At 41.7% G+C, this 12,900-nt stretch overlaps 1 protein-coding gene across 3 annotated transcripts; it reads right to left on the reverse strand.

Annotated features, from left to right (window-relative positions):
* Positions 1-1,520: 1,520 nt before the first annotated feature.
* On the reverse strand, positions 1,521-10,320 carry RBM11 (RNA binding motif protein 11). Of its 3 annotated transcripts, XM_050904376.1 has the most exons (6): positions 10,219-10,274; positions 7,694-8,108; positions 5,855-6,017; positions 4,858-4,936; positions 4,008-4,101; positions 1,521-2,047 (listed from the first exon to the last, which is right to left on the reverse strand). In XM_050904376.1, exons 2-6 carry the CDS (start codon positions 7,694-7,696, stop codon positions 1,715-1,717), a joined length of 672 nt encoding a protein of 223 aa, XP_050760333.1. In that variant the 5' UTR covers positions 7,697-8,108; positions 10,219-10,274; the 3' UTR covers positions 1,521-1,714. The 3 variants fall into 3 exon arrangements, with proteins under 3 accessions (XP_050760333.1, XP_050760323.1, XP_050760324.1); XM_050904366.1 differs by lacking the exon at positions 7,694-8,108 and having other exon boundaries at positions 10,219-10,320; XM_050904367.1 differs by lacking the exon at positions 10,219-10,274 and having other exon boundaries at positions 7,694-8,419.
* Between the last annotated feature and the right edge of the window lie 2,580 nt (positions 10,321-12,900).

A 12,900-nucleotide genomic window follows, 5' to 3' on the forward strand; every position in this document is an offset into this window, starting at 1 on the left:
GACTTACTGTTATAATGTCAGCAGTATCTTCCAACAAGTTAGATTACATCTACATAGCTTAGTCCTAAAGTTACCGGTGGGGAAAAAAAAAAAAACAAAACCCAGTAAGATAAAGCGGCGAGTGTTTGTGTGGAAGGGTAGAGTGAAAAAGGGAAAGGGATTGGGCAGACTTAGCACGTTTCTTCAAACATGAGGCATAAATCTTATTTAAGGCACAAACCTTTGTTACATAAGTTCTTTCTAGAGAAGGTTGAGTTTAGTTGCTAGGGTGCCATACTGTGGCGTTACAGGAATGTCTCTTAGGCTAAAGAAGTAATCCCTTCAAGAATTTAAAAGCAGTGTCTTAAGAAAGTGATTTTATTAGCTGTGATTTATTATCAGACAAAAGAGAAATCATTGCAGGCTAAATGTTCTTCCATTTCTGAAACTCACCTGGGCTTGTAAAACACATCACCTTTAAACCAGTAAACTTGGATATTCTTTCTCAATACCGGTGTAAGGATGAAAAGTATTCCTTTCAAGCAACCCAACATTATAACCAAGAAAACTGAGTTTAATAAAACCAAAATCCTTCTTTACTGTCAGGTTCAATCTGAAGCTTACATCTAGTCTGAACAGAAGACTTAACTTTAAGCAATATTAAATAGCTGAAAAGTAAGTGTTTTGCTTTCTCATGTAATAGGATCTTAAAAGTGTTTCACCTGTACTTAGTATTGTATAAGACAAAACCTCTGTATCTGTCTATAGGTTGTTGGTGGCAGTTGTGAAAGATAGAAAATAGGTCATTTGACTACTTGGATTCATCACGATATGAGATAGTTTATTCTTCCTCTGCTAAACAAGGGAAAAACTTTTCTTCTTAAAAGGTAGTACTAACTCCACTGACTCACGCTTTTGTGCTATCAATTAGATGAGATACTCATTAAATTTTTCGTCCATTTGTTAAAATGAACATTTAGATTCTCAAATAAGCAAATAAAACACGAGAGTAACTTTATAGAAAGATGCATATATATGCATGTAGTTCTAGTCAATATATAACTGCAGCCATAAAGTACATACATTCATTTGAGTATTGATACATATGTAAGTCTTGTAGTTAGTGCAAATGCCCGTATTTTACCTCAAATTTACTACTGGAAAAAACCAGTTCCAATAACCATACAAGGTGATCCTAACTGACAGTAACAACAGGGCTACATCAGAAAAGAGAAAAAGTTACAGGTGTTGATACTTCAGTGACAAACACATCTCTGATGTGACACTTAGAATTTCTAGCCTGCTCACTTCTTCAATGGCTCCAGAAAATTCTTACACCATTCACAAAAATACATTCCATAAGTGATGGAAGTGATACATATACTTCATGAGTGGCTGAAATTATGTATTTTCATAAAGTTTCTATATTTGTGAAATAATAGCCTTCCATGATTTGGGGGGGGGGGGGGGAGGGGGAGGGAGGAACCAACTAGGTCTTTTCCTTTATTAGGAAAACTTTATCTTCTTAAATGTTTCCTATACCTTCTGTAGTACTTTCCTCTTTAAATAGGTTGAGATTAAATAAAGTATCAGTATACTTTATGCATAACACATTTCAAAAATAATATGAATCTTGAACATTCCTTTTTTAATAAAGTGCAAAGATGAACGATTGAATTTCTCTCAAATAAAAATAGCAAATATAATAAAAAAAAATTATTCCAGTTACACAGTATTAATGCGTCTTTTTCTTGGCTTTGCGCTTCTTGTATTTTTGGTTACGCTCTCTTTGTCTCATTTTGTCATCCTCAGTACTAGTGTCACTGTCACAAGTTTGCTGTTCTCTCTTTCTTTTAGAGGTGCTTTTATCCACCTGGCGCACTTCACAGTCACTTGAATGTGGCAGGGCCAATTCAAAAGAACTCCGTGCAGACTTAAAATTTGCATCTTGATTCTGACAGGGAGAAAAGGATAAATTTGAAGGCAGTGGCGGAGTCATCTGATAGTAAGGAAATTGTTGACCCATTGGACTCTGTACTGTGTACTGCTGTGCTAAAAAATGGTTCATCTAGAGAAACAGAAACTTGAGTTGTTAACACTGTAAAGAGGAAGTTCTGAAGAGTTTAATCTTGCATGCATTACAGCTTCTACAATGAAAATACTGACAAATTGTAAAATAACACAGAACGTTTGAGAATAAAGCTTATATATTTTATATTTATAAATATATATATTTATTCCAACCAGCGTAGTTGGAAAAAGTAGACAATCTTTCATAGCAAAGTTAGAACAGAGATGTAATCTGATTTAAGATTAAACTGCCAGTTAGTTTTTATGTAAGGTAATCAAACATGGCATTCCTTTCATTTCTACATCTATGTACGTTATAAACATTTATAACTGCAATGCCTATTGTTAATGTAAAGACATGCACATCTGCAATTTTTTTAACCTGGTTTAACTAATTTTAAAGTTAATGTGGAACAAAGTGTTCCAACAAGGTATAGTGAATCCCTAGATCAAAGCACTTGGAACAATGCAGTAAGTGCCCAGCTTATTGCTACAGTCCCTAAAGTATCCCCAGAGTCCCTCTCATACAGAATGCACAGCCCAAATACAGAAACAGAATTACAAAGGTCAGAAAAGAGCGGCTTTCTACTGACTGGCAGTAACCAGAAAAATTAGGGAGAGCAGGTCTGAGTATGTTGTATGTGCAGACAGACTCCAAGTGAGTAACCTGCCTGGCTCACCCAAATAAAGGTGAGGTAGATGTGTGAAGGCGTACATGTGACGAGATCACTTCCTGCTGAAGCTGCAACAAACTATCATTGGAGACCTACTGCAATAGCATCCCTTCTAGCAAGCAGAAAATGGGATGAAGTTGTTCACGTGTGCTGGTCTGCCGAGTTTGGTCTCTCGGTGTTTATGTGCTGCGTTGTTACTGAGGAGTGGGTTCATCGGTGAGCATAGTGGGGGAGCTGGTACACTCCCAAGCTGTCCAACCACAGTGGAGGGGATGGGAAAGTTTGTGCAAGCACCAGCTCTTCTGAGGGCACAACTGGGTAAGAGGGGAGGCAGGCCACCACCACATCTGTGCAACAGGGAACAGACCCTCTCCATTTTCCTGCTCAGATTGCAGCCAGCAAGAGTAATCTATCCAGACTTCACCCCTTCTACAGTTACAAAGGGCTGGCCATGCCCCAGTCAGACTGGGTAGCAGCAGTACTGTCCACAGCTGGTACCTCACATTAAATGCTGGGTTTCTTCAGTCCTACCAATCCATACTCATCAGATTCAGAAGCTCCATGATGTGCTTGGTGAGTGGGGTCTGGCCCACAGGTTGCCATCTGAAGAGACCAGTTCCCTTGCCTTGTGGAATGTCTCAGACAAAAGAGATTAGGACAAGAATGGCCTGGTGTGCCAGAGTCTGTTAGAGGGGAAGTGGAATACGGGTTCTCACTGTCTACTGCTGTGAAAGTAAATCATGAATGTAAGAACTGCAGGGGCATGTAAAAGTTCAGGCCCAAAATCCACAAACGGTTGTTACCCTAACTTGGGCAGTGGTGATTTGTTGGGCGAGTTTTAGGTTTGGTTTTAGGACATGTCAAGCTTCTGCTGGGCATTTCTGAATTAAGTAGAAGAGCTAAGAGGTCCCCTGACTCAATTAACTGTATATGAAGAAGCTATTGCTTGCATGGTTGTAATTTTACTAGGTTAGCTTGTCTCACCAAGGGCATTTGATTTGGAACACAGTACAGGAAAAAGCTCTGTCTGTAGACTCACATTTTTAGCCTCCCTAAGTTATACACCTTTAAGACATTCCTGCAGTAAGAAAATAGTTTGGTTTGGTAGATCTCCTGTTATTACAGTACCCTTCAGTGCTAAAATAAATAGACCTAATACAGTCAAAGTTAGCAGCCTAAACCACATTTTGAGACATTAAATAAGCACCGTTGTTTGCAGAAATGCAGAATACATTCAACCTCATAAAAAAGCTCTCAAATTTTTAATTTTTAACACAAACTCACCATCTTTTGAAAGCCTGAGTATTCATGAGGTAAACTACTGTTCATTGGAAAAGGAGTAACAGGAAATGGCAGATTTCCATAAGGCTCTTGATACCTAAGAAAAACAAGCAAACGTACAAATACTAGACATCCACCACATACTGCTTACTGGAGTGCTGAGACTTAACTCTTGGGCTACAATCAGAATATCCAAGAGGAGTACTGAGATATTAACAACTGGACTTCCATGAAAAAACTGATAAAACAAGGAAAATAGACCCAAAGGCTCAATTAATGAGTAATCCTCACATGTACTTAAGTGCAGATGCAAAAGAGTTCTGGATTTCACCATAGGAGTTTAGCTTCCACAGAGAGTTCTGTCACATATGTAAATAAAAATGTTGAAACATTGAAAAATACTGAATCTGGAGTGTTCAGACTTCCACTGTAACAGGTTTATACCTGTGCATTCATATGTGCATGACAGCTGCTTGTACATACACAAAAAACACAGATAGAAACTCAGTGGGGTTTAAAAAGATTATCTCCACTATCAGATTTTTTTCCCCCTAACAACTGCAAACATTGTTAGTACAAACACCGTATTTCAATATTTTCTCATGGTCCTGCATCTTGCAGAAACAAATAAAGAATGGAAAATTCAAGCTAACTGAACCTCTGGCAAGCTAAACAACCAAATGTTAAAATTAACTACAGCTCATTGCAAGTCATCAGTAAGGATGCAATTAAAGCATGCAACAGCTGTTTTAATGAAAAGCCTAAAGATTGCTCCACCACATCAACTAATTTTCTTAATAAGATTTTTTAAAAATTATAATCATACAGTTCATTCACAGGTGATCTTTGTTACCTATATGAAGGTGAATATAAGTCAATATAGTTCTCAAAACCATGTGTAGGGCTGTTTAGTTCTGATGAGTGAGAACTCCCTGTAAATAAGACAAGAGCATAATGACTATTCAGTTACGACTATTCAATTAACAAGTTAAAAACACAGAAAGTGTTCTGTGTCATCTGTAGTGCGCTAGTATATCTAAGGTAGTATATAAAGGTAAGGTGCCATTTTATGGCACAAAATCTATAGCATCATTTTACTGCTTGAAAACGTTCATTTATCATTTATGCACTTACAGAAGCATAAATCAGGGCTGTTGAAGTAATCAAGAAAAGAGTAATTCCCATTCAGTTACAGACACGGGACATGCTTCTGATTTTAGGAACCTCAGCCATTCTACTTAAACCCAGCAACTGCTCTGTACAGCCTTTGAAGCAAGGAGTGGCACACTGCATAGCGGGAACATGAGTCCTTCATGTTTGGGCCGCAAACACTGCCTGATCATTAGCTTTCTTGAAGGTTTCTTTTCATAAACATAAAATGAAGAATGTGACTCTGATTTGACCATATTCTTTGAACTACAATCCCCTCCACTTAAAACAACAGCTCTGATAACTCTGTGGCTTTAGTATAAAAATTATCAAAACAGCTTGATAGTTGCTGCACTTACTGAATCAACTTTTCCTGCCAGACTGCAAGTTGAAGTTACACCCCGATTCCTAAATGTAATCTGGCGTGAAAACCTGTGTTGCTATGTTTTCCATACAGTGTGGTCTGAGCTGGCTTGCAAGTTACGCTGTTCTGAACCAACCTATTGTATTCTTAGTAAACAAAAAATACAAAGACTGAATCCTTCCCTATGCAAAAACCACAAGAATTTTTTGCTTCTTAAAAGAAATGGACTGGAATTTGTTCCAACTATAAATCGTCATCTTTGTAAAAGACTGTAGGATTCAAAAATAGTCATTACTAAAAAATTTACAGACTTAATCATTAAGACTACTAAACATACCAAACCGATACTGCACTTTAATTGGTCTTCCATACAAACGGATTCCATTCAGCAAAGCTATTGCATAAGGCACCGATTCTTTGTGCTTAAAGCAGACAAATCCAAAAGACTTAGGTTTTCCTTCTTTGTCCTTACAAATCGTCACTTTGGTTAATGGTCCAGCCTGAAAGAAATTTGTATTATTTTCTCACAGAAATTAACAGAGATTGGCATTGCATTGTTTTTAATATTTCATAATGATGTATATTTTGCCATAGTCAGAAACAGTGTAAGTTTCTCAGTATAAGAATCTCTACTTAATTTTGAAAATGTCTCTTCACATTCCCCAAGCTCAAATTCTGAACCTTCTACAAACAAAAATCAGCTCCACAAACATTAAAAGGGAACTAAGCATCAGTTCATGGGTGGTTTAGTCTTTAATAATCAGATTTATTATTTTTAAAATATAATGATGATAGCTGCTGCAAAGGGGAAGACTAATTTACTGACTGACTCCATAGCAAAAGTTATCTTATGCGTGTACAGCTGCTAGTACAATTATTACAGAGGTTTTTTGCACAGCTAACATAACTAAGCAAATTGATAACATTGGCTATGTAAAAGTGACCTACTCCATTAATATGCTTCTATTTTACTCTTGCTTAAATTCCTAAGTCCGGCAGCATCAACACTGTGGCAAAGCAAACCTGAATGGAGAGTAGTGTTTCTGGAACCACCACAAAACAGTTTTCTGTGCTGCCTAACCCTCATTACAACTGCATGGCAAGGAATCAAGAGACCCTATCATCTCATCAGAGATAACATACTGTTTCTGCCCCCCCCCCCCCAAACCCCACCAATAAAACAAACCCCCAAATCACACCCTTTGGCTGAAATATCTTCATTGCAAAGTTCCATCTCTGCCTACACATACCATTTTAATCCTTGCACAGTACTTCTAGAACCAAATTAAAGCAGTGATATTCCATAAACACTGGCTCCATTTTCAAAGAAACTGTCATTTTCATAATAGGTATCAAAGATGATGAATTCTCTCTACACAAGACGGAATCAGTGTATTAGTCACCAAATGAACAGTTTCTCATCAAAACAAACTATGCATCTGTACGGCTGATTTAGCAGAGTGAAAAGATGTGGCCAACAGCAGCCTCCTGCCACAGCTCAGCAGTGTTAAGGATGCAACAACTTAACTTTAGGGGGATAAAATATCCAGATGAGCAATGAAGCGAACATAAGTTACAAAAAAATCCATCAGTAAAAAAAAAATTACTGAATGTCTAAATTACCATAGTAGATGGAGAATTCATTGTTCTGAATCAAAAAATAGCACTCATCGGTAGAACTGGCTTCCACTACTACTACTGATACAATACGTACTTTCCAGTACGTCACTCAGAAGTCACCTGTAGCTTCAGGCAATCACAAGTTAACTCGTAACAGCTTTACAGCAATTAAACTGCATAAACAGTTAAACATTCAAAATAAACACACAGGATATGCTCAGATGAAGAAAATAAGCCATAGAAAGTAACCTACTTTATTTGCATTTTCAACAATTACCGTCAGATAACAAATCTGCAGTTTGTCTGCTGTGAGCATTTAGAGTGATGATGTGGAGCCATCTCCCTTATTACACTCTCCATGTTGTCAGACTGAAGATATTAAGGATTGTCATCGTGATAATAATGTCTGATTGCTGTATGCTTTTGCCAGCTGTGTAAAAACTAATCCTCAACTAAATAAGATGCTTTTGCTGAAAAATGAAACACCCCCACCCCCAAACCCTGGTGAAAGTAGGGAAGTCATATAGACAAACACAAAGGATCAAAAATAATGTACCATTTTTTATTATTGGTGCAGAGGGTGATCAGGCTATACAGCAATGGATACTACCTAGGTTGTCCTGTGCAGGGAATCTTCAAACTGTTGATCTCGTCTTTCCAAAAATCTTGAAGTTTGCTGGGGTTTTTTGTTGGTTTTGGGTTTTTTTGTTTTCTTTTGGGTTTTGGGGGGCTTTTTTGTTGTTGTTTTTAAAGAACAGATTTCAGTAAGATTCTGAACGTTTATTTTTGCTTGAGTTGGCTCCTTAAGGCATTTTTGTTGTTGTTCTGCACTACACTGCAGTTTTAAAAAAAATTACGTATATCCAGTCTTCTGATTATTATTTGCCTAGCGAGGAGGATCTGGTTCTTCAAGAACTAGAAGCAACAAACTCAAGTCCTTTGCAGATCAGCCTTTTAAATATGTAGTCTTCCTGTTCACAAATAAAAATATTAATAGTTTAGAAATAATAATAGATACTTGCTCGTAATTTGATGGGGGAAAAGCTACAGGTCAGGAGTGCATCTTTAGGACTACGCCATAGCAGGAATATTGAACTGTATACTTTCCAAGAAAGGACAACACTGCAATGAGAAGCATATGCTGTTGCAGCAAAAGACAGAGAAACCTGAGTGAGAACAAGATGAAGAGAAGGAAAAAGATAAGTAGGTGTTATTGGGATGACCTAAAGACCCAGACAAGAGTCAGCAGTTGGATGACTGCTGCAGGTTATGCAGAAGAGTCATGCAAAACTGCATTCTGAGAGCATCCACTTAATTTTATCACTTTTGTACCAGAATTTGTATGGTATTGCTCATGTGCCCTGGTAAGATGAGCTCTCTTAACCTAACATTTACAGTTAAACAGCAGACTACTGTTTAGTATTGGAAACAGGTAGGAATACTGCATAGAAAATAAGGGAGAAAAAAAAAGAAGAAACAACAGTTTCTTAGTTAATTTTAGGGAAAAGTTAAAAACTGAAAGTTAGGAAGAGATGGGAACAGCTAAAAACCCAAAGGGCTAGAATATACCAAATAAAGAGGCCCTTCAATGCAAATGGAGTAACATGCTGAGGTCTTGCCTAGTTAACGAGACAAACATCAGATGAATCAGTGGAATAAAACTGGTGAGTAGAAATAGTTCTGATTAGCAAATGAAATAGCAAGAGAACAGATGATTCTGCCCACCTCTTTTTTTGCACTGTTTGTTTTGCACACTCACCAGAAGGAAGCAAGGTTCGTTCTGAGACTGGGGGAAATTTGTGGATTGGTAGAAGCAAGTTTATCACCATGCTGTCAGCTAAACTGTCCAGTCAAGAGTCTGGGACCTTTTAGCTTGACAGAGGCTGACTGGATCACACCAGGAGGGAAAAAAACAAAACCACAAAACAAACACACCATAAACAAATTCAGGAAAAGCCCATAATCAAGAGCTATTGTCATTCCATCTTGAAATTTGATGCTTGCATTAGTGATATAATGCTTGCATTAGTGATGTAATGCTCCCTCCTCTCCATATTCTCCCCCCTCTTTTCCTTACTACTTTCAGGTTAATAAGCCTGGCTTAGCCAGAGATGCTGTCAATGTGAGATCAAAACTGAAGCCAAGTCAGTGTCTTAACATTTTCTGTCTTTGCCGTTTTCTTTCCTCCTTCGCATACCTTATTTCCAAAGAAAGAGAATTAAGCTCAGGTTTGAAACAGGTCCAGCTACTTAGTATTTTCCCACCACCTCCCTGAAAATCCCACGGATGGAATTTTTAGTATCTTTTCAAGCATTAAAACATAAAACATTTTGATATAAAGGTCATTTATAAGTGGAAGTCCAGAGCCCCACCTATATAGATCATTCCTATTGCCTCTCACACTCTGTTAATAGTTTAAACCTTGCTCAACACATTTTCAGGTTTCACACCAGTTTTTCTTAATCAAATTATTGATCAAAAATTTATTGCTCAGAATGTATTAAAAAAAGTGTAAAAAAGATCTTTCCTTGGGGATTTTAAAAACATCTTTAAATTATTTAACTTCCTCACTAACTTGGGGCCCATCTGTGGCACCGACACTCGCACAGCCGGGAGGAAACAAAACCGAGGAAGGGGAGACGGGCGGGACAGGGACCGCTCCCATCCGCTGCCCGCCGAGGGTCACGGAGCCGCAGCGGCGGTGGCGAACAGGCGAAATACGACAAGGCCTCCTGCCTCCGCGGACCGCCCTGCGCGGTGGCCTGCGGGCGGCAGGCGCCGGCCGCCGCACCCCGCGGCGCGCTGCCTGCAGGCACCGGCCCCGGCCCCGGCCCCGGCCCCGGCCCCAGCCGGCCGGCGGCTTCGCGCTTTCCGGCCGCTCGCAGGGCTTCGCTCCCGCGGCGGAGGCTGCCGTGGCCGCTGCCCAACTCAGAGCGTCGCCGCCGGCGCAGCGAGCCGCAGCCCGCAGCCTCGCCTCGCCCCTGCGCGGCCCCGGCGACAACACGGCCGCCGCGCCCGGCTGGAGCCCGCCGAAGCCTCTGCCCTGCGGCCCCGTCCCTCCCCTGGGGGCCCGCCCTCCACCTGCAGGAAGAGCTCGTAGAGGATCTCCTCCCGCACGCGGCTCTCCAGGTTCCCCACGAACAGCGTCCGGTCCGCCTCCTCGGACCGCCCCGGCGAGGACATGGCGGCGCCACTGCCACTACTGCCGCCGCCGGGTCCCGCCGAGGGATGGGACGGAGGAAGCGCCCCCGCGGCCGTAAAGCGCCGCGCGACGGGGCGCGTTGCTAGGGAGCGGGCTCGGTGTCCGGGCAACGCGGGAGCGCGGGCGGGCGGGCTGCCGGAAGGCTTCGTCTGAGGGGAGGAGCGTCGTGTCGCGCCGCGCCGCGTCGCACAGAAACGGGGGCGTCATGCGGCTGTGCTGTGAGGGGACGGGGCAACGCAACGCGGTGGACGTAGGTGCCGCCGGAGACCCTGACATAGCTGCAGCAAGGCCCGCATTTTATTTAACAGCGTTTTTGAGAGACGCTGCGCATGCAGCGAGTTGGTGCCAGACGGGGCAGGTGCTCGCTAGTGCCGTTACTCCGTGGGGAACTTCAACGCTTTAAGACGTTTCTTTCATTCTTTCCTCTCTGGGTTTTCCCCGCTGACCGGAGGGAAAGGTGGTTATTGTCAGAGCTGCCGGCGGAAGCGTGTATTGTAGGGAAGCATGGCCTCGGGAAGAAGCGTGTGTGCCCCTGGAACGTCTCCTTCCCGTCTGCCTGAAACCGCCAGCGGGCAGGGAAGAACGGGAAGAAAACCGCGTGAGCGTCCGGGAGCAGAGCCGAGGAGCTGTGTTCCCCGCTCGCCGCCTTGCGGAGCGGGTGGATACTGCAGCTGCTGGAGTAGGGCCGGGTGGCACGGAACTTCAGAAACCTTTAAAACCCTCAAGTGTTCTGGTCATCGGTATGATAAAGCGTTGTGGTAGTTACTAAGAAAATACACATGGGAAGTGTTGGATGTTGTACATTTCTCAAGATCTAAAAAGAACTGGAATACGATTGCTGTTCATCGAACATAGATAAGATTATACATGTTCCTTTTCCGGGTTGAGTAAAGGTGGCGTGTCCACCTATGTAAAGACCAGTGATTAGTGTCTTTTAGCATGATAGATGACGCGTCATGACGCCGAGCCCCTTGTCATCCCTACATACTATCAATACCCAATCGAGTCTCGCTCGCCCTTCCGCCTTTCGGCACTCCTGGGTCTCCAGCTCCCGCTTTAGATAGATAGAAAGAGTGAGTCAGTTTGTTTATAATTCATTAGTTCATACAATTAAAATTCATTAAGATCTTAAAATACTCTGTGTTTGACTAGCAAATATATGTACAATATCTACTGATGTAAATAGCGTGCAATTTGATAGACAAGTGACCTTTTCCTGTCAGGAACTGGGCAGTCCTAGTTCTGCTAACGATTCATAGTTGCCTTGATACCACTTGCCACGTGCTCCTATAGAAAATCCAATAAATTTAATAGTAGTGCATTCATCAGTTCTTGAACTTGATCTTTAAAGTGTTGGTATTTCTTTATATTCTCTGCTGCTCCATCTGCCAAAGATGTTGATTTACTCTCGTACCTAACTGATGTCTACTACGAGGGCCTGACCTCCCTTAACGTACACCAGGTCCGGTTTGTATAATTAATTTTGTTCATCTTTCAGCAGTGGCTCCTGGAATACTACCCAATCTTTGTTTTTGGCTTCATCTGCCAACAATTCACATAGTTGGTTATGTCTCTTAATCCTAGCGTCTTGCACCGTGGGGCAGTATCCAATAATATGCGAGCAGGTCTCATTCTCTGCCTGACAACACCGACAAGATTTAATCTGAGTCTCTTGTTTGCCCCTTGCCAAAAATTCTCTTGTGAGATAGACATTAGCGCTTAGCTGTAGCGCCGTGATGAGCTTTCTGTGGGGAATGCCTCTGTAATATTCAGTCCAGTTGTTACTGGTTACTGATTTTATCCTTCTCAAAGTTGGAAATTCCGCGGCCCTGGGATAACAGCTTGGTCCAGTTCACAAATTCCTGTTTTCTCCAGTTACAGGGCCTCGGAAAGATAACTTTTGGAGCGGGTATCTCCCATTCCGAGACGGGTTCCTTACTGCCTACTTCCTCTGAAATCACCATGACCGCTCTAGGGTCCCAAATAGATGGAATTTTATCCTTATCTCCTCCTGCTGCAATCTGTAATCTTTCAAATTCTTTCTTAATACCCTCTTGTCGAATGACTGCTCTTACTGTCTCGTCTGAAGACTGCAATTCTGTGTAGTCTTCGAGCCTGTACACTAGGAATCAACCCCCAGGGTCTGGTAATACCTAGGCCTCCATCCCGAGTGCTGGAATATAGGATGACGTCACAGGTACATGCCAGTAGATGTAACCATTCCTTGACGGCAGCTCGAATTGACAAATCCAGGGTTTCTAGGTACGTAGCTTTTATGTCAGCCTGAGCTACTAAGTGAATCAATCGCGGAGTAGTACATCCTTTCAAGATGTCAACTTCCTGAAATGGCTTCAGTGAAGCCTTCCCGATCCGTTGTAACCACCCCTTCACTTTTTCCAGTAGTTCTGGTTTCGATATTCCAGTCCATGGGTCAATACATAGGCCCAGGTACTTTTCAGAGCTACCAGGTTCAATCGTATTGAAGGGAGTGCTGTTAATTGTCCATGAAGGACAGTCATATATCGTATATAAATCTTTCATAGGCTTGATGTAGAAGCCGT

The sequence above is a fragment of the Gymnogyps californianus genome, chromosome 1 (genome assembly GCF_018139145.2).
Source record: "Gymnogyps californianus isolate 813 chromosome 1, ASM1813914v2, whole genome shotgun sequence".
NCBI classification, from domain to species: domain Eukaryota; kingdom Metazoa; phylum Chordata; class Aves; order Accipitriformes; family Cathartidae; genus Gymnogyps; species Gymnogyps californianus.

Excerpts from the sequence above, each read along its gene's own strand:
- RBM11 (XM_050904366.1), bottom strand. The coding sequence starts at position 10,320 with ATGTCCTCGCCGGGGCGGTCCGAGGAGGCGGACCGGACGCTGTTCGTG. Across the intron at positions 6,018-10,218 it reads TCTACGAGCTCTTCCTGCAG|GCTGGACCATTAACCAAAGT; the intron begins GTGGAGGGCGGG and ends AATTTCTTTCAG. Across the intron at positions 4,102-4,857 it reads TTATATTCACCTTCATATAG|GTATCAAGAGCCTTATGGAA; the intron begins GTAACAAAGATC and ends TGTTTTTCTTAG.